General features: G+C 42.4%; 1 protein-coding gene across 1 annotated transcript; it reads right to left on the bottom strand.

Annotated features, from left to right (window-relative positions):
• Positions 1 to 935: 935 nt before the first annotated feature.
• Positions 936 to 7,080, bottom strand: LOC310879975 (potassium voltage-gated channel subfamily A member 1). The gene is made up of 2 exons (XM_083795067.1): positions 6,410 to 7,080; positions 936 to 5,399 (listed from the first exon to the last, which is right to left on the bottom strand). Exon 2 carries the CDS (start codon positions 5,195 to 5,197, stop codon positions 3,722 to 3,724), a length of 1,476 nt encoding a protein of 491 aa, XP_083651193.1. The 5' UTR covers positions 5,198 to 5,399; positions 6,410 to 7,080; the 3' UTR covers positions 936 to 3,721.
• Between the last annotated feature and the right edge of the window lie 15,003 nt (positions 7,081 to 22,083).

Here is a 22,083-nt window from a genome sequence, read left to right as displayed (position 1 = left end):
AGAAAAGAAAAGAAAAGAAAAGAAAAGAAAAGAAAAGAAAAGAAAAGAAAAGAAAAGAAAAGAAAAGAAAAGAAAAGAAAAGAAAAGAAAAGAAAAGAAAAGAAAAGAAAAGAAAAGAAAAGAAAAGAAAAGAAAAGAAAAGAAAAGAAAAGAAAAGAAAAGAAAAGAAAAGAAAAGAAAAGAAAAGAAAAGAAAAGAAAAGAAAAGAAAAGAAAAGAAAAGAAAAGAAAAGAAAAGAAAAGAAAAGAAAAGAAAAGAAAAGAAAAGAAAAGAAAAGAAAAGAAAAGAAAAGAAAAGAAAAGAAAAGAAAAGAAAAGAAAAGAAAAGAAAAGAAAAGAGAAAGAAAGAAGGATGCTTACTGGTGAGAACAGGCAGTTTGTTAAGTGCACCTTCAGGCCCACAAAGACATTTCAGCACTTCTGTGTAAAGGGAATAAGAGCTTTTTGTTTTTCTGGTTGTTCTTTTCTTTTGTGTCAAACTTGCCAGAAAGGCATGCCTATGCCACATGTGGTTAGTTCCCATACTCCATATGTATTGAGATCCTTTGCAGTGAGCTATAAATGGGCAAAGAAACATTCAAGCTCCCCAAGCGATCCCAAGCCCTAATGATCCATCCTGACCTCCTGACAAAAAAAGGACCACTGCATGCAGCACTATTCTCTTTACATATGCGAAATTATTATCATTCTGGTCATTAAACTAAGGTGTGTATACCCAACTACAACGGAAGTTAAGTAACCAAAGTGAGGCCTCATGTCCCAGATGCTATTTTCTGATCATCAGTTCCACAGCATTGCATTCATTATTGCTGTTTATTTTAGTCAGTTGCTTGTTTTGTAAGCTGAGTGCAGTACTCAAGTCTGTTTCAACATAAGAAGTCATATCCTAGAGTCCAAGAGTTTGGAAAGATCAGGACCATCAGACTGTAGTGGGGAGAGAGGGACCATCAGACTGTAGTGGGGAGAGAGGTGTACAATGGGCTCAGGAGTGAGCAGAGGACAGAAAGGAAGTTTTACAATATCTGTGTAGAGAATGTAATGCCCTGTTTTATCTGATGCTTTGCATTTCTTGCAGGAGTCAGAACTCCCTCAGTTCTTGATCACTTTCTCATCTTTAAGATTCACAGAAGCTGCACATTGAGAAATAAAGTCAAGTCTTTCTGGAAACCTGGCAGGTCAGGCTTGTGCGTAACTGCAGTTAGGGTTCTTTTTAATCTATATGCCTTGATTTTATATATGTATGTGTCTGCATATGTGTAATACACATGCATGTGCAGACAACGTATATATTCATACACATATATACATATATCAGAAACCTAGGGGAAGAAAGGATCTGTTCAATGTGGAAGGAGAATTTTTCAATAACAGTTGGCCACAGGTGAAGTGCAGAATGAAGACCCTCAACTTCATCCATTTAAAAAATAAAGATTAGTGCCTACATTAGCTCTGATCACACTTTATTATCTCCCAGGGCCTAGCAGTCAAGGCTGGCATATTGCAGAAGATACCTTCTCCTAGCTTTACTTCCTTCACCAGATCATGGTGGGAGTAAGGTTAGGGATCAGAAAAAATAATATGTCTTGGAGGATCTGTGACAGAATTTAAGATCTGACAGACTGCTAAAAGGGAATAGAGGAGGCATGGATAGGAGGACACTGGAAAGCTTCTGTCACCTACCTCCTGGGAAATCCAAAGGAAAGAAAAGCATGGCCCTGCAATCTGGTTGCCTGACTGAGTAATGCTGCAGTTAATGATGGTCCTTAGCTCCCCCTGTGTCCTGCCATGCTGGGACAGGCTGCCAAAGAGCCATCTCGGGGAAAGAAAGGGCAGGTATGATGATGGCAGCAATGTCTCTATAAACAATCTAGGGAAACTTGAAGTCTTGCATAAACACAACTGTGACTTATTTAGCAGAAGAAAATGTTGAGCCCTGCAGCATTGGACTGGCAAGGGAAGGAAGGTATCTTGAGGGGCGCTGGTGGTCTTTGCCTGCCTCTTCTGCATGCCTCTCTCTCACGCTTACGCTTTGTTTCCTTCTCTGTCCCTTTCTGTGCTGTGTCAAGAGGCAGCACAGAACTCTCCTGCTTGTGTGTTGGTGCCTTGCCCTTTCCTTCGCTATCTCTGATCAGCTCAATTCCTGGAGGCACTTTCAGTAGTTTAGGGGATGTAAGATAAAGGCACTGCACAACTATCTAAATCGATCTGTTATGTCTCTTCAGTGAGTTTTAGGGGAATACAAAAAAGTCTTAACTAATGACTGCAAAAGAAACCAGCTGCTGCAATTTGGATGCATATAGTAGATAAGTTTCATTTACATTCTGAGAATGCACCAAAAAGCATGCATCTGCACCTTTAAACTATAAAGGATACTAGGTTTTAGGTGTTGCTATATATAACTTGACTTCTTAATTTTCCATATAGCTTTCCCTTTAAGGGATGGGATATATTCCTTTCTGACAATGCCTGGACAAAAGCCAACACATTTCCCTGAGCAATGCAGGAAAACAATCAGGTTTCTCTAATCTGTTCATTGAGGCCCTCGGCCTATCAAGCACTTTTTTTATTTCATTTTTATTGTTATTATTGTTATTGTTGTTATTATTATTATTATTATTATTATTATTATTGAATTCATGCATTAATTAATTCAAGTTACACCTTAATCAAATAGGCCATAATGCTGAATATTTGAACATGCTTTGATCTCCAAAAGTTATTGTTCCCATTTGACTAACATACGCACTTAAATACAGTACTTTAAATTACTAGTCAATGATTTAATAAATTAAGGAGTGCACTTCTGGTGAATGCAAATCATAAAGAAAAAAAAAAAGAAAGAAAGAAAAAGAGAGATAAAGGACCTATTTTTAGAAGATTCAGTTCAAACGAAAGCTTATCCGCTATTGTCTGAGGTAAAGTTTCAGGCATGCGATTATAAAATAAATAGTATCAAATTCAAACATGCTTATATTAAACTCCATTGTGCTATCTTGCAACAGAGGGACTATAAGTTTTGTATCCAGTTCTGGACAGGGAAAAGGAAAAGTGTGTTTAAATCATCTGCATATAAGAGAACTTAGCAGCATTGCAGATGTTTTGTCTTCAGTTTTGTTTGTTATTTTAGAATAGTTCTTAAACGGACAGCAAAAAAGACCAGCCTTAAGTGTATTTAAATAAGGTGCTGTGTTGGTCTGTAGACTGGAACTATACAATCTCTCACATAGGGGGTGGAAGGAAAAATTGCACTCCTTCATAAAAACAATGGCAAATGCTTGCTGCATGTTAATCCTTTTTTATTATTATTTTCTGATGCACTTTCTTGCAACTGTGCAGTTTTGCAGAATATTTTTACTGGAATCCATGCATATGCTTTATAGTTTTTAAAACTGTATTCTTTAAGTTAACTTCATGGAAAAAAAATGGGGTGGGGGGAGAGGAAAAGTTTAGGTCTAGCATCATACAGTTTAAAACTAAACTAGTTCAAATGGTTCTCATTTACTAGATGGAAAATGGTTTTTTTTTTTTTTTTAAATAAACAAAATTGTATCTTTCATGGATCCTGGAAGCTTCTTTATCGCTGAGCAAAAATTCGCAATGCAACAATGCATTTACGAGGTAAATAAAGCATTCAAAGACTATCAGTAAAGCATCTACAAAGTGTGACTGTGTCACTTAAGTCTTCAAGCTGTGAGTGAGGATTTTGTTTGTTTTTTTTTTGTTTATACATCAGTCAGCAGCTTGCTTTTATTAACACAGTTTTGGTTGGCTACAGTGCAGTTGCCAGTTCTGAGATTAGCCTCTCTAAAATTGTCTATGCTATTATTCATATCCTCTTCGATTTCCATGTACTCAGATTTGCTGATTGTGGAGGAGCTGCGGCGGCTGAGATCACTGTCAGATGCTAAATTAGGGGAGCTAACGTGAAGTAACTGAGCCTGTTCTTCCCCTTCTGTTTCTCGGTGGTAGAAGTAGTTGAAGTTGGACACGATGACAGGTACAGGCAGGGCAATTGTCAGCACACCAGCGATGGCACACAAGGAGCCTACGATTTTGCCTCCAATTGTCACAGGGTACATGTCACCATAGCCCACAGTGGTCATGGATACCACCGCCCACCAGAAAGCATCAGGGATACTTGTGAAATGAGACTCAGGTTCTTCAGCCTCAGCAAAATACACCGCACTAGAGAACAAGATCACCCCAATGAAGAGGAAGAAGATTAATAAACCTAGCTCTCTCATACTCGCTTTGAGGGTCTGTCCCAAAATCTGGAGGCCCTTAGAGTGCCGGGAGAGTTTGAAGATTCGAAAGACTCTTACCAGTCTGATGACTCTCAGGATGGCCAAGGAGGTGGCCTGCTCTCCTTTCTGAGTCCCCTCCCGCTCAGCCATCTCAGTGCCCAGGGTGATGAAGTAAGGGATGATGGCTACAATGTCAATGAAGTTCATGATATTCTTGAAGAATTCAGTCTTGCTGGGGCAGGCAAAGAAGCGCACCACCAGCTCAAAGGAGAACCAGATGATGCACAGGGTCTCCACAACAAAGAAAGGATCTGTGAAGATGTTGGATTTGTAGACCTGGGTGGTGTTGTCAGTGCGATGCACTGTATACTCCTTGTCCTCCTTCAGCTCAGGTAATGTCTCTAGGCAGAAGATCACGATGGAGATGAGGATCACCATGACAGAGACTATTGCAATAACCCTTGCAGGCCCAGAGCTCTCTGGGTACTCAAAGAGGAGCCATACTTGGCGCTGGTACTCCCCCTCCGGCAAGGGTCTCTCCTCATCTTTGATGAATCCTTCATCTTCCCGGAACTTCTCCATGGCCTCCTCACCCAGCTCATAAAATTTTATCTCCTCAGAGAACATGTCCAAGGGCACATTGACCGGCCGGCGAAGCCGCCCTCCAGACTGGTAGTAGTAGAGGATGGCGTCAAAGCTGGGCCGGTTCCGGTCAAAAAAGTACTCATTGCGCAAGGGGTCAAAGTATCGCATGCGCTTCTTGGGATTGCCCAGCAGTGTGTTGGGGAACTGGGCTAATGTCTTCAGTTGAGTCTCAAAGCGTAGTCCAGCAATGTTTATCACTACGCGCTCACAGCACTCATGGTCATCGTGGGCAGCAGGCTGGTAGCTATCCTGGGGGTGGCCAGGTAGCGCAGAAGTCTCATCCATGTTCTCTCCAGCCATCACGGTCATTGTGGCACAAAGGAAGTGGGAACCAGGGCCAGGGGTGGAGAAGAGAGGGAGAGCAGCTTGAGAGTGGGGACGAGAATGGAGGAGAACAGAAAGTCCAAGGGCAGTTCAGTGGAGGATGGCAGAAGGGTGGGAGGCAGAGGAGGCTCAAAGTCTGCAGAATGAGTGGGGATGGAGGGGCTTGAAGAAGGGATGGATGAAAAGCCTACAAGATGAAAATATCCAAAATGGGAAAGGAGAGGTGGGATGCAGGAATAGGCATCAGGAATGAAGGGAGGGTGAAGAAAGAGAGAAGGAGTACCTTTAGGAGGGTGGGGGAAGAGGGCAGGTAAGGTGAGGGGTCCTGTCCCCCCAAGCTAGGAGGCTGAAAGTGTCTGGGGTTCACCCCCAGGCTGGGGATCCCCCCCCAGACGTCTCCTTTTGCCTTTAACTTGATCCGTCTGCTTTTCTTGACGACTCGACCATTGCCGTGGCTGCTGTCTCGAAGTTACCACACACACACACACACACACACATACACAAATAAATAAATAAATAAATCACGGGGAGCCTGGGAGGTAAGTCCTTGCAATGCCAACTCAGCAAATTTCCATCGCCTGCCCCCCCCTCCCCTTCCCACTGCCCTGGTCCTGTCCTCTTGTGTGCCGGAGAGAGAGGGATGTCGATACTCTTGCTTTAGAAGGCATAAAGCTTACTTGCAGGAAGGAGGCTGCCAGGGAGGAGAGAAACAGCATAAACCAACCCCCAAGCCCCAGCACACACACACGCTCAGGCGCAATGGATTGGCTTTCACACCAGCAAGAACATCCCTCTCTGCCCACTACGGCAGCACATGCGGAACCCTACACATTCCCACACATCCGTGGACAAGCAACGAGGCCTCCGGGACAGGAAGGGGCCAATCTGGACCCACAGCCCTGCTGTGCCCTGAGTGCATCGGGAGGGCTTCCCAGGCAACTTAAGTGGGGTCAGCTCCTGCCATAAGTTTCCTGACCACCACGCGCCCCGCTTCGCAGATGGTGGAGACAGCTGAGTACTGGCAATTTCATCACACTGATTGAGGGGATTAGGGGAAGGAGAGCAGAGCATCTCCCCTCTGCTTTGCAGCAGCTAGACTCAACTGAGGCAGAGACAAGGGAAGGAAGATCAATGTCCCAGACCCAAACTGTCCAAAATAGAGTCCAGCAGCATGGGGGAGAAGGGTATTTTCCTTACCTGCTCCAAGTGAGATGCGCTGGTTAGAAGTAGGAGCCAGTGCCAGAATGCGTCAAGTCGTCTTGCAGCAGCATCAAAAAAAAAAAAAAATACAGACCAAAACAAAAACCGCAGCGGCAAACTCAACCCTTCTCCTCCTCCTCTTGCACCTCTTTTAATAATACTGTGATCGCTTTACAGGGCTGCCTGCGAGACACTGAAATATTCATACACTGTCTTAGGCTGCACCAAGGGCGAGTGGGTTTAATTAGTTTCTGCCGAGAACCGCAGTGGGGAAGGTGGGGGATGGAAGAGTGCGCAAAGTACCTTTTCCAAAAGGATTGAGTTAATAAATAAAAGGAAGGAGTCCTAGATAGCCGCTGGCTCTCCCGCTCTCTTCCTTTAAGGTAGCTGGAGAAGCAACCGGGCGCTGGGCAGCGGCGGCTGGGGAGATGTAAGAGAGCCGCAGTCCTGCAGCCGCATCTCCGGAGTGGGTCTTGGCTCGTCCCGGCAGCAGCAGCAGCAGCAGCAGGAGGAGGCAGGAGCTGGCCGCGTGTGGCAGGAGCGAGAGGGCTGCTGAATGCATAAGAGCGAGGAGCCAACTCGAGCCATGTCTTGACGCTGCGCTATCAGCATAAACCCGAGAGCTGTTTGGTGCAGCTCGGGCGGCGGGCGGGAGGGGGCTGGAGGGGGGCGGGCAGCAGCGCTGCCCCCGCTCCGCGCCGCTCCGCACCGCGCCGCACCGCTCCGCACTCCGCCGCCGCCGCCTCCAGCGCGGCCCCCGACGCAATGCGGGGCCGCCCCGCTCCCCACCGCACCGCCCGCCCGCTGCGGGACACCGGGTAGCTGCGGGGGAGCAGCCGGCGTGGTGCAGGGCTTTGCACACCCCGCACGGAGCGCGATGCTGCATGCGCCTGCAGTGCCCCCAGCACCCCCGCTTGGGAGCGGCTGGACGTGGGGCAGCGCTGCTGCTGCTACTGCTGCTGATGGTGATGATGGTGCTGGTGCTGGTGCTGATGCTGGTGCCGATGCTGGTGCTGCCCGGCCCCATCCCACCGTGCACTCGGTAGCGGACAGGTCTGCATCGCCCAAGCCGGCCCACATAGGGATGGATCCCGAGCAGTGTGTCTGGAACTGGGAGGGAAGAGTTAATCAGCAGGCAGTGTATTACAGGGAAATTGCCCTTTCATGCTGCTTTATCCCACTGAATTCATTTAATTGATGAATCACATAACTTCGAGATGGAGAAGACCCATTATGTCATCAGCTTCCCTCCCCTGCCAGAGCAGGATTGTTCCCTACAGTATATGATCATGTACATTATATAAAAGCCTGCTGCTCACTTTGTCAAAGCAGGAGAGGTGATCAAATACAACCTGAGCCTGTGTAATTTGAAGCATTAGAGAGATAAGTAACACCAGGTCCATGTTTAACAGGCCTGGTCTCATTAGCTTTTCACTGCATTATACATTATCCTCACTTAAGATCACCACCTTGGCAGTTCAAAAATACTTAGCCTCCTGACCTGAGGGAGGGTTCTGCCTCCTCTTCCCCTTATTTATCCCCATGTTTTGTTTTCTTTGGGGTTGGGGTTGGGAGGTCCTGCTAGAGTACAAACCCAAAATACACAAGCTCTAGCTGTGCTGTAATCACAGCTACTCTGCATACTCCGTTCACCAGCCCTGGCAGAAACAAAAGTGCAAAGGAACAGATTTCCTGTCTAGCTTGGTATATGCTTTCTTCCCAGTGAGCAACACATGCTGAAAGTTGTGTGAGAAACTTCTGATGAAGTTCTAAGCAAGAGAAAAGACTCCATCTGCCAATCCTGGGCAAAACAATCCAAAAACTAAATAAAATAGGGACTTTTCTCTCAGTGAAAAATCACAGTCACTAGTTTTCTGTCTGCTTGCCTCATAGCTCGGTGTCAGCACCCAGACTTGGAACCAGCAGCACTAGACCTGGTACAAACCACAGCCACACCACTAGCCCCCCCACATCTCCAAAAACAAAACAAAAACAAAAACCAGAAAGGTGGCGCCTTTGCCTGAACTAACCAGGCTGTTTTTCAACCCTTCGAGAAACTCAGCTTCAGCTACAGCCTTTGACTCAACATCCTCTTATGGCAGTGAATTCCATGCCTGGATGACATGCTGCACAGAGCTGACTGCAAAGTATTCAGAGAGCTCTGCATTCAGTGTGCTTGGAACTGCTCTGCAGAAATAGCTCTGTGGGCTAGCACTCACAAAGCTCTGGTGCAGCGTTATATCCGCCTGTAGTAGTTCAAAGACAGACATGTATGCTCATGAGTGTGAAGAAAGTACAGATCTGATAATCACAGGGCTGAGTTCAAGGTGCTGTTCCGCTCTTGGCTTCCTGCATGATTGCAGGCAAGTTGATCCATTCTGCTTTTGTATCTGAAAACAGGACTAAAAGTGTTTCATTTGCTTGTCACAAATGCTTAGGCTGTTCATTCCTGAGGTCTGTCTTAGCACAGCAGAACCCAAATCTTTACTGGAAGCTGTGAGTATACCAGTAGAAGAAAAATAAACAAAAATCAAAATTAAAAAATCAAAATAAATAAAAAAGTATGTAGTATGCTTTGTTCTTACATTATAGGATAATAAAAGGACAAACAGGGATAGTGCTATCCCCTTCTCATTTTGAATATCTTTGAACTCTGATTTCTTATTCCAGTCTAATTCTACTGCCAAGTAAACATGCTTGAAGGTAGACAGCTTACTTAGAAAAGTGGACTATTGACCATAGGGTCACGGAAAATCTTGCTAAGGAGCACAGACTAATGAGTAGTAAAACTACAGCTTGCAAAGATGTCATGTTACATGTTACTGTGCTAAGTACCTTGAATTAAATATCGAGGAATGTGAAGAGGCATGGACTTGCTGACAAATTTGAACTCAGGCTGCCACTATTTCATACTTTTATATTAAAGCAAATGGCCACCAGCAATCCAACTTTTATTTCCCCCCAAGAGTCAAGCTGAAAAGTTCTGTTCAGGAACAAACATTTTTGTAGGGAGACTAAGTTGCAAACTATCAAAAGCTTTAGATAGGTGGAAGGCAAAACAATCAGAACAGCTGCTTTTAAAAAATCCCACTAGACATCTTTCTGCTTCCACAGATGCCAAAAAGGCAGTTGCTGTTCCTTTCCTTACTTCTTACTGACGGTCAGCCTTTGTGTGGTGATAGATCTTGTGGTACAATGCAAACAGCATCGTGCTTCTCCAGTAGCCACTCTTTATAAAAAACGCTTCCACTTGAACTCCACCATGGAAAATGCTTTCAGCCTGACATGGTGGTGCAGATGAGCACAAGCAGATGGGGAAGCAGCAGGCGTTCTGACTTGCATGGGCTGAGGAGGTTCGCTGCCATCGTTGATGGCTGCTGAAGTAACTTATCATAGGCAACCAGAACTGATAGGCTTATGTCTCAAAGACAGGTTGTCATAGCACAAACAGAAGCTGCTGTAATTAGCAAAGTCTTGCCTTGTACAGAAAGGTGAAGACTTCCTTGTTTTGGTCTGGCAAATGAAGGATTATCCCTGATGAGAAAGAGCAGATATATTTTTAATTTTTTTCCATTTTTATTTTGAGAGAGAAAGAGAGAGAGAAAATAGAGTTGTTGGTTAAAACTCTTGGTGTATTGTAAGGATTAAAGAAAAGTTGTATTGAATGACTGTAAGTCTGAAGCTGGATTAAAAAATAACCATTGGTTTTATGCAGTTTGAAGCAGGCTTTAAACACTGTCACCAGGGAACCTGAAAACTACTGACCAAAATCAATAGACAGCAGCAGAGTTGATCTCCTAGCATGATAGCTTTCATGTGAGTGTCATGAGTGACACTCACAGCACGCTAAATTTCCTTGACATGAAAAGACAACTGTGCAACAGAAACCACTGCAAAATCCACAGCGGCAAGTGCACTCCTGGAGGTTTGAACTTTAAGTATCTCCATAGGTTTTGTAGCCTCAATTCAAAGCCTGGAAAACAACTCTATTAAATTTATAGCTTCATTTACAGCTGCATAAACTCACAAATGAGTTGTGCAAGTGTCACCATAGACATCATTTAATGGCCTTGGAGATAGAGGATGCTACGCATGAAGGGAGATACTCTGCCCTAAATCTGGCCTGCCAGACTCTACCACTCTTGATGGTCCATGACACAGAAAGAGACAACAGTCAGAGCTGAGAGTGAGCTTGTGGTATTGACGGTTGGGTTTTATTCCTTGGAAGAAAAAAGGATTTTTTTAAAATACTTGCATCATTTAATGTTGATTTGTGAGCCTTGTTACCATCCTCCAGTATTATTGGGCACTGTTATGACTGGGATAATCAAATCTAATGTTTCAAAGCATACTGACTTTTGTTCCTTCCTATTCTATCATTTCATTGTTCTTCCTGCTTCTTTTTAATGTCTCAAATAAGGCCCCTGTATGATCAAAAGAGACAATAAGTAGATCCAGTCCTGTTGCTGGATCTAAGATGAGAGCTTGTGACTGTATCCCTGTAATGGAGGACATGGAAACTCTCCTCATTCACAAGTGTATTTTGCTGTTAGAACCAGCCTTGGGCGAACAGATACCATTTCATTTATGCTTTTTATCCTACAACAGTGGATCAGCTACAGGCAAAGTGTGGCAGTGGAAGGATGTCTGGGCAGGAGAGAGCAGAAAGCATGGTGTATTAGGAAAGGGTTGAGCCTTTTTGTGTTCTTCTCCAAAGCATCTGTATAAACAGAAAAAAATGGAAAGACAAAATGCTAATACACCCCTCAGTGCCCAAGCTACATTACAGAAAATGCCAAACTCTTGTATGCATGTTCCCATAGGAGGAACACATTTATATGTGAACTGTAATTAGAAATGCTTAGCAACAAAATTTTTATGGTTTTAATATCACTTTCTCCTTCTTTGATCCCTTTTCTGGTCCTTGATTTTCTTTCACAGGGTTTTGTCCAACTGGCTGCTTGCTATTAAAAGGAACCCCTGCTCAAGTATGCTGCTCTATCCTCTGAAATTAAGAGGAAATATTTTACTGAGACCAGCATACCAAGTAGAGGTCAACTGCAACAGAACTGCAGCAACACTCATTAATAGCAACATTAGACTGAAGTAATGGGACTTACAGTTTACTGTGATAATTTACAGTGAGGCTATTTTGAGGCCTGTGGACAAACAGAAGCTATTGGCAAGTTACCATGAAATACGGCATATTGTCATTTGGTCTTATGATAAAAGACACTCAAAAAGTCCATCTGTAGCTAAGCAAGCCATGCGGTGAGCATAATACATCACCAGAATATCTTCAGTATGAGAGAGCAGAGTCAGAAGTTCACATGGGTCCTATTTAGTATTCCAAAAAAGTGTCATCATGCGGTTTAAGGAGACTGAAACTACCTCAAAAGCTGACTTGAACCTTACCGGTAAGGTAACAAAACATGAAACTCCATTGACATCCTGAGTGTAACTGAGGGGAAACTCTGTAAAGGAGTGACATCAACAGACCTACAGAAAGGAGTGAAAAATAAATCAGCAACAGCATAAAAAATACCAGGCATCTGCACAAAATGAGAGCTTGAACTAATGTCAAACCAGTGTATACAGAACTAGAGACAAGTCACTAGTCGTTAGCAGTAATAGAGGTCAGGCTCAACTCAATGTATCTCAGTGTTTCTTATAAGATGATGACCAGAGTCATGATCATCTTTCTCACAGCTATCAGGGTACCATAGGGCATGAATAATCATGAGCGCAGTGTTCCCAGTAGAAATTGAAATGCACAGTAGAGGGACTCCCAGGCACCAAGATGGTGGCTGATGATACTTGTACTGTAAATGAAAGTGTTGAAAAAGAGGGAGTCCCAGACCATGATCCCAGACTATGACTTGCCCCTAAGGACAGCATATTAGTCTGAATGAAGATAAGCTGAAGCTTGCAGAGAACTATAACCTGAACATCTGTGAATATTTGAGAGACTTCAATTACACCTCAAAAACCTTAGAGACACTGAGGAAAAACACCCGGAGCATAAAGTGGTGAAGAATTTCTAGGGCTTTACAGAGTAGATAAACTACTAGATTCTTCTTGTTTACCCTCCCACGTCTCAGGACACAAGAGCTGTCTAAGCTGTTAACGCACAGAGACACCATTTGGCATCCATCAGAGCCCCATTTGATGGGGTAAAGGCAGTTCAATGCAGGGAACCAGTCCCAAATTGCTATAAACCCCTGGAACAGATAGAGCTACAGAAAGCTTGGAGGCACACTGCTGCAAAGTCAGCACCTTGAGCATTTCTTGGTGGAGCCCTGACACCCTGGGATAGAGTCAGATAAAAAAGTAGCTGCTGCCCCTTCATAGGGTTGAGAAACAATCCCATTGTGTCACCTTTGGGAAAAGCATAAACATACAATGTGAGCTCCTGGGGAAAAAAAATAAATAAAATAAATAAAAATAAAAAATAAAAAAGCATGCTGAGGAAGTGCTGAGCACTCTTGAAAGCTGTCTGGATTGGATGATAAAGGAATTAAAATGGCTTGCACATTGAGTGGGGTTGTATTGAAAGGAAGAAGGACCACAGGCAGTGCCTGTCCTATTACCAGGCAAAGGACTGAGTGTTGTGTGTGTGCATGCACTTGTGCAAGACAGGATTTTATTTAAAGCAGGACAAGCAGTAATCCCTGCAGATACAAGAGATGACATCAGGAAATTAGTAAATTCATACCTAGGGATAGATGGTGCTTTATTTGAATCAGAATATTTACACTGGCCAAGCACCAATATGAATTGTGGAGTAGATATGTCCCAGCATGATGCATGTTCAGAATACACTGATTATTAATGATCATTCTGCCACTCCAAGATGCCTTTGGAAATGGTCATTTTTAAGGATAGGAGATGGACAGTCTGCGTTCTGAGAGGTGACTCTAAGGGAAGATATGGCAAGAACTGATCAGGAGCCAAGCAGTGCCTCTTCACAGTATGACATGCCTAACACACTTTGCTCTGACACGACTCGTAGCACACTGCAGCAGAATTTATGTGATTCAGCACTTAACAGGGCAGATTTGAGCACCAGATGTCTTACTGTGAGTATCACAAATGAAAAAGAGCGAGCACAAACAAAGTTGGCAGCAAAAACAGAGGAGGGACTGGTAGCAAAATCAAAACTGTCAGAGAGGGATCCTTACCTGGCAACACTGGGCCACTGAAATATTTTTTCCCTAAGACTTGATGGAAAGCAAGGAATGCATAGTCTGAAGAAATAGGCGTGGAGGGGGTTGCGTTGCTGCCCATCATCCAGTCTTCAGAAGTGGTTAAACTCAAGAGGCAACTCAGAAAAAGGGGAAAAAAAAAGAGCCAGTAGTTTGAGGCTGCTGCTCAGAAGAAAGCAGATTTGAAGACAGACAGCAAATAGCAGCAGACGTAATGGCCAAAGAAAAGTATCTACAATCTGGCAGGGATCATAAGTAATAACTACAAGACAGCAGTAAAGGAAAACTGAAGACTTCCTCAAAGCTGAGAGAAACCACCTGACACAACCTGAACGAAGAGCAAGGAAGTGCAGGACTTCACAGAAGATATCAGCACCAAGCTTCTTGTGCAGCATAGCACATGAATGGGAAATGGAAATAAACATCTGGGAGAATCAAAAGCCCTGCTTCATTTCTCTTGGGGGGACTCGGGATTTGCATACTCAGCTCTAAGGCTACAAAAAGCTTGAAAGAAACACATAACAACAGAAAATGCTTAGAGTACCCATTCAATTACCTGTGTGCATGGCACAGGATTGGAAATGCCTCCTGCTACTGTTGTCCTGTAATGAAACTTCCAAGTTCAGGTTGCTTTGCGGAACGGCTTTGGAAGCGTAGCTTCTTCTTGCATTATTATCAGCATGCAGAAAAGGCAAAAATGCCTATCAGGGTGAGTTTCAAGCCTAAACTTACCTTACAGCTTCAGTTCAGAGTTACAGTTGAATGTCCTCTTTCAGGAATAAAACAATTTAATTCTTCAAGTGCTTGCTGACCTGCCTAGCCAGAGTGATTGTTGTATGCTGGAGAGACAGCTGAAGTGAAGCAGAAGCAATTATTTATATAAATTCAAGAAACTTGAATACACAAAAATACTGGCAGCTACTGCGTGTTAAAGTGAAAGACCTAGATGCTTTGAAGCCTTGTCCTCAGGTGATTGCATGCATTTCAAAATAATCCTGTCTTACCAAAAATGAAGGCACATAGGAACACCTCAGTCAATCAGTGTCCCAGCTTCTGCTGTGTCTTGGACGCTGCTCTCCTCGTTCTATCTTCTCATTCTTTCTTTCTTTTGTGTTGTCCTACTTATGTCTGTGCCAGGGTCTGTTTTGGACTCTGGAGGTTTGTAACCTATTCCTTTTCTGCAGGACAGAAGCCTCTCCTCTCCTATGTGGTCTATGGCAGAAGGGAATACTCCACCTTATCTTGGGAACATTTTTAAGTCCTTTGTTAGATCTTAGTACTTCAGCTCTGAGCATCTCCTTTTATGATTTATTTTCCCTTAAAACTTCAAAATCAATTCTCATTGTGTTTAAAATGCCTCTGAGATCTTAGTGTCTGTGGTGTAATGGCCCAGCATTGCAGTTGGGCCATTACACTTCAGACAAATCCTTCTCTCCATACATGGCAACTTGCTGATTTATTTACAAGCTGCTTGCCTTTTGAATTTCTAAAACCTTCGCACCATTATGTCCCACATTTTGACACTTTGTGCATTATATAGAAAATGAAGAAGGACATTCATTTACATTGCCACCCATCTGTATCCCATTGCTTCAAACTAATAGTCTGTCAATGAGTCAGTATTCAACATTGTACAGCATTGTTTTCTGACCTTAATAAAGTCTAAGGACTGATCCCAGGATAATGATTCCATTATACTATGTGGTGGAGAAACACATTGCTAATGTGAGACATGCCAGGAAGAGCCTTTCAACAAGGTGCAGAGAGTAGTAAGTATGGCAAGATGTATATTATAAGGTAAACAGAATAGCACAATACAAAATGCCTTGCCAGCAGCTACTTTAAATTGTTCCACCAGTACCAGTGTATTATATAAAGCAAAGACGTGTTAAGATTCTCCAAATCTGAGTCAGACTACTGAACTTCTGTTCTTACTCAATCCTCCTGAATGTGTTTTGTTTGTTTGTTTGTTTGTTTTTATTTTCCTACAGGCTCAGAGGTGTTTTCAAACAGGTAATTCGATGGCCAAAGCCTGTTCCCCATCATGGAACTGCAGTTAAATTATCCAAAGTAAACATCTCAGTCACTGTGATATATGGCTGGACCCAAAAAGCCCACTTGTTGTAGAAAGGTGCTGAGTAGCTGCCTGAACCCTGGAGGTGACCCAGTAATAGAACCAGCAGATGCAACTTTTGGGAGAGGCACAATCCTTGTTTCACTCTCAGGCCACTACCATTATTATGTTTTATTAACCTGTTGTCTTGTCATAACCTTTGACTTCCCTTAACCTCACAGATAAAACTTAGCTTGTCTCTCCACATATTCTAACACTTTGCCTAGGGAGTCTTCCATGAAGTGGGTGAAACAAAAGGCACCCAGCCTAACTGCAAGAACAGATACTGCTACCCAGCCAGGCTTCCTATCTTGGAATGTTCTATTTTCATTTATTTCATTTTTTTATTTCATTTTTCACATTCATATTCAATTCATCAATTTATTTCATTGCAAATCCATCTTCTTTTTTTTTTAAATCTTTTTTTTTGTCCACTGTGAATGAATATGGACTTGTTTACTAATTTGTTTATTATTTGACAGAATTCACAATCTACTTTTTATATCTATGCACAGATTTCAGGTTTCCTTATGAAAAGTACACCTAGCCCTGTATTAGGTCATAATGCGAAGTCCTGTGATGCCATATTCCTACAACAGCAAAGGAGTAAAAAAGCAATTATGACATTTTGTTAATAAACATAAATACAAATACAATCTTTAGGATGTGATATTGGACAACATCTTTATCTGTAACACTGCATCTATGTTGGGTTGTCTTGCATTTTGGGGAAAAATCAAACTGAAAATGCATTGAATTTGAACTGAATTGAAGATCGTGAGTGGTATAGAAAAAAGAAAACGTAAAAATAAAGTATTTCATCATAAAAGAAATCACTTTTAATTTGTCACAACAATTTATTACATTTATCACAAATAGTGAGTAGTTTCAGATTATCCACAGCTGTAAATTTTTCAGCTTTAAAAAAAAAACAAAAAACACCCTCCTCACATGTAGGTAGTTGTGACTACACATCTCCCATTGGGTTGCTATCAGCTGGAAAATCAGCATGAGGAAACAAACTCTGACCTTTCTTCTGCAAAATCAGAGGAAACAATCAACAGAAGGTGAGAAAGGAGAAACCCCTTTATGCGAAAGTGGTGACAGTCAATAGGGGAAAAAAAAATAAATCACTACTGAAAACATACTTTACCCACTAACCCATTAAGGACAAAAGGCTATACTTATTTAGCCAACAAGATGGACAAGGTGTGAATTACAGCTTGGAGTATTACATTTATCAGAATACTATTACATATTACTACAGTAGTGGTTGGAGGGCCCATTTGTGTTTGGAATCCTGCTTTGCCAAAATGTTGTACAAGCAGACCAGGCTGCTATTTTATACTAGCCAGGGGAACAACAAAGACATTCAGAAACATTAACACCATGTAAATGCAGAACAATCAAAGGAGCTATTTATTCGCCTAATGTTAAAGTCACTACTGTATTGAGGACAAGCACAAGTCATATGTTCCTCTTAAGTCCTACTTAATCCCTGCTTTGAGGATTTAAAGGACATTCAAGTGATTCATAAGCCCTGCACATGTTCTTTGCAGAAGAAAGATTTTTACCCACCATAGAGTCAGCTGAGCCATGAAAATTTTCTGCAGTGGGTTGTAACAGTGTTATTCCACTGCTGTTTTTCAAGAAGGTCTGGCTGATGTTCTGACAGATGCATCTGTAGCTTTAACTTCTAACACACTGATAATCAACACTCTTGGTTTATGGTGTGTGCTGATTCTCCAGAGGGTTCTGGAAGTAATGTATGTCTCTTATCGGCATCATTACGTATTTGGCTGCAAAAATAAGACGAGGAGTTTGTACCAAAGCATCAGGCACCAGCCAGGAATAAAGGCAAAAGGAGGTCTCTTCTGGTAGTTCATTGATCTGATCCAGCATTGCAAAGTCTCTGTTTTCTACAAAAATGGTTAGAGAGAGATTTGTTTGTTTGCAGAGAATATGGCTAGTCAGGAAATGGGCCAAAATCAGTAAGACAGTGCCTAAATATTGCTGCTTTTGAAGGTAACAACCAAACTCCAAAAGATGTCTTTGGATACCTTTTGCATACTGTATGTGAATTTATTTTGCTTAGGCTTCTGGTTTATACATCATTATGGTAATCTGGTATTGTTCCCCTTGCATATTTTTTGAAACCCCTTTGGCAATAACTTCTACATCTATCACAGTTCAGTTCTGCAACATCCGACGTAAAGGAGATGATTTGGATCTATAATTCTGTCAAATGGCACTCCTTAAGATATTGCATAAGCCTGTAAACATGAATTTATGCTTCTAGCCTTTACTTCTCTTCATGTCTGAGCCCTTGTGATGCTTAAGTATCTTTTGATAAAAGGAAATAAACACACACACATCACTTACTAAGGCCACGAGCTCTCAGAGTTTCTTTGCAGGGGCCTGATAGTTTCATTTCTCCTTTCTCAAAAGAAAAGAAAAATACCTGAAGAATGTACACCTGACTTGAAAATTACATCCTGATTTTGGTAACAGCATATCAGGCAGGGCAACAGAGATTCAAACACATTGAGAGATACAGAGAAAAATTAACTCTTGGTAAATCAAAAGTATCAGAGACAAAGTCCAGACAGAAGAATCTTATTTTCATATGGAGAATTCATCCAAAAACAGGTGGAGGAGTGCAGGCTCACTGAGTCACTACTCTTCTATGTTAGACAGTATGATCCTTGTGGATATGAAAGAAAGGCAATATGACTGACAGCATAAAGTGCTAGATGTTGAAGCCTAAAAGATTCACACTTCTGACCCTCAACAGCAGTGTTTTCTTGATCCAGACACTTTTCTTTTCTTTCTCTTCCTATCTTTCATCTTGTCTTTCCTATGTAGACTACAGTCTCTCTGGAGGAAGGGTTCACTACAAGTCCATGCCATAACATCCTTGGGTGACCCTGACCCTGCGCAAACAGAATACAAAAATATTCAGCTTGACACTGCTGAAGCAAAACAGCTAGTAAGATGAAGAGGGAATAACAGTACTGTTTGTTCATAATGGAGCATGACCTTTGGCTCTGTCCAAAACTGACCCCTTAAAAAAGAACTTTCCAAGATCCTTTTGTACTACTCTCCCTAGTGTGGTGTCCTTTTTATTACTGAATATTTCCCCAGCTGTGGCAGAAACTCCCAGTGCTCTGCTCCTGCTGAGAGGAAGCAATGCTTCCCCACCACTAGAGAAGTTCTGAATGCAATTATAGACCAAAGATACCTCCTCTTCCATGAGGTATGTTGCATTTTCTCTGTTTATTTATCAAGAAATTGTATTGCAAAGCTAGTCAGTCCCACCACAGCCCACCATTCCCGCAACACTTATCTTAAGTCTGCTCTCATTATTTTATCAAGCTGGAGCTTGCAGTCATCTGCAGCCATGCTGGAACACCCTTTGCCTTGCGGCAGATGGCAATGCAGTACTGCCCACTGCCAAGATGAGCCAGTTCATTTTTCCATCATTCTCATCTTACTATCAAGCAGCAGAAAAAGTGGGGGAAAAAAACACTTGGCAGGTGATCCATGTCAGGTATCTCCTGTTGTGGGGCTCTCAGCCATCTGAGCACACTGATTCAGATAGATAAGAAATAAGCAATGAAGAAGTCCAGCATTCATCTGGCCCTCATGCTAGCTGTTATTGATATGGCTGACATAACCATTAAAAGAAACTATAGAATTAGCTAAAATTACAATTCTTTATTGTTAAACAACTCCTATTCTCCCATGCTACTGGTAGGGTGACTCTCCAGGCTTGTGGGGAAAACATTTGCCTTAAACATGGTATTTGAATGGAACATTTTCTAGGAGGGCTCCAAGTAGATTTGTGTCCTTATACCTTGTATACTTGCTCTCTTCCCCCACCCTTATCACATTGTGTCTCAGTGTTAGCCTGACTTTTGCTGTATGGTTGCACAGGATGCTGTAGAATTTTAAAATCTTTTTTTTTTTTCAAACAAAAAAGGCAATGATTTTTTTTTTCTTGATGCAAAACCAAAAGCAACCTTCAAATGGAGTATCAGATGTCAGAGCAAGGAGTGAACAAGATATCTACAGATAGCCTGAAACAGTTCCGCTAAAGAGAATGAGAACTACCTTTATAGTACCTAAGTTACCTGTGGAAAGCTGATAATAATATAGAGATCTGCAAAGGAATAAATCAGACCATTTACCAAACGAGTTCCTCAGTGTCAAGGAATTAAATCAAATCTGCTCAATAAGCTCTTTAACTCTGCTTCAGACCTATATCCCCATTATGTTTGTACCTTGTCCTCACTGGCATCCCAGAAACATAATGACTCTCTCCATTAGATTTTTCACCATTTTTCCATTTTTGAGAAGCAGATATAGCCCTCCATCAGATTTTCCAGTTGCTGAGGCAGAGCTGTACCAACACAGTTTATTCAGACCTTATCACTCAGACCTTAGTAAAACTGCTCCACTGGATCCTTGTTTTGACCCTGATTTTGTGTCTGGTGATAAAAAGAAGTCAGTGGAGTTGTCATGGAAGCATGTGTAGTTCTGTGACATATCATTTACATATCTCTTGATGAAGTTTGTGAAAACATCATCTAGGGTATTATGACATTGTGCGAATGTCATATGTACAAATTTTAATATAATTTCTGACATTTTAAATAGAAAAGAATATTAATCTGACTGACCTGCCAACAGCAAAGCTGAAAAAGAATGATTGTGGTGTTGCTGTCATTCCACATTGATGTAATATTTCTCAAACTTTCTCTTATCCTTTATATCCATAAGATTCTCTAGCCAGAGGTTGTGATGGAACAAATGAAAGAGAAGTGATTACAAAGCTGGGGACAGTAATCTTGTTATAGTTATCAAAATAAATAAAATAAATAAATAAATAAATAAATAAATAACATCTACTTAAGGCTCCAGAAGAAGTATGAACCTACAACTCTGAATTACCTCTGCATGACATGAAGTTAAAAAAATAAATCCTGAAACAAATTATGTTTTGCTGCATGCTTATTATTCAAATACACAGAGTGATTTCAATTAAAAATATCTGCTGGAATTTTATTTCTTGTTCCCTCCACATGTTTTTAATCACTTAAATTAAGGACCACTGAGAGCTTTGAACTAGCTCACAGTGTGCTCAATTTAGTATAAACTTGTATATTCTGAAAACAGGAATTGTCAGTTTTCTTATTTGGAGCTGAGCAGTATTTCCCATGGCCTACTGAAAGTCTTGAAAATACCAGACCAAGGCTTCATAAACAAAAACACAGTCTTGCCCCATGAAACTCTGAATCTGTCTTAGAAATGGGTTCTGTAGACTCCCTCAATAATACATATGGAGAGAGGGACAGCTCTAAATGTTGACTCCCATTCCCATTCCATTCAAGTTCAACAAGGCCAAGTGCCGGGTCCTGCACCTGGGGCGCAACAACCCCAAGCAGAGCTACAGGCTGGGAGATGAGTGGCTGGAAAGCTGCCTGGCCGAGAGGGACCTGGGAGTATTGGTTGATAGTCGGCTGAATATGAGCCAGCAGTGTGCCCAGGTGGCCAAGAAGGCCAACAGCATCCTGGCCTGCATAAGAAGCAGTGTGGCCAGCAGGTCTAGGGAAGTGATTGTGCCCCTGTACTTGGCTCTGGTGAGGCCGCACCTTGAGTACTGCGTTCAGTTTTGGGCCCCTCACTACAGGAAGGACATGGACGTGCTCGAGCGAGTCCAGAGAAGGGCGACCAAGCTGGTGAGGGGTCTGGAGAACAAGTCTTACGAGGAGCGGCTGAGGGAGCTGGGATTGTTCAGCCTGGAGAAGAGGAGGCTCAGGGGCGACCTTATCGCTCTCTACAGTTACCTGAAAGGAGGCTGTAGAGAGGTGGGGGTTGGTCTGTTCTCCTACGTGCCTGGTGACAGGAAGAGGGGGAATGGGCGAAAGTTGCGACAGGGGAGTTTTAGGTTGGATGTTAGGAAGTACTTCTTTACCGAAAGGGTTATTAAGCATTGGAACGGGCTGCCCAGGGAGGTGGTGGAGTCACCATCCCTGGAGGTCTTTAAAAGACGTTTAGATGTAGAGCTTAGTGATATGGTTTAGTGGAGTACTTAGTGTTAGGTCGGAGGTTGGACTCGATGATCTTGAGGTCTCTTCCAACCTAGAAATCTGTGTCTGTGTGTGAAGACCTAAAGAATTTCACAGAGGTCTCTGTTTCTGCTCTTCTACCTTGGGACTTGCAGATAGGAGTCTGGCAGAAGAAGAGCCACAGAGAGTGATTCAGGTTCCTGTACAGTGCAGAGACATGTCCTCTACTGGATTTGGTCCTAACTTATGAAGACAGAAAGGGAAAAGAGGGGTCATGTAGTC

This window comes from Anser anser (assembly GCF_964211835.1).
Source record: "Anser anser genome assembly, chromosome: 1".
Classification (NCBI taxonomy): domain Eukaryota; kingdom Metazoa; phylum Chordata; class Aves; order Anseriformes; family Anatidae; genus Anser; species Anser anser.
The sequence above is the reverse complement of the archived record's forward strand: the minus strand, read 5'-3'. Positions and strand labels throughout refer to the sequence as shown.

What these genes read in the sequence shown, in the direction of transcription:
- LOC310879975 (XM_083795067.1), bottom strand. Translation starts at nt 5,197, where the DNA reads ATGACCGTGATGGCTGGAGAGAACATGGATGAGACTTCTGCGCTACCT.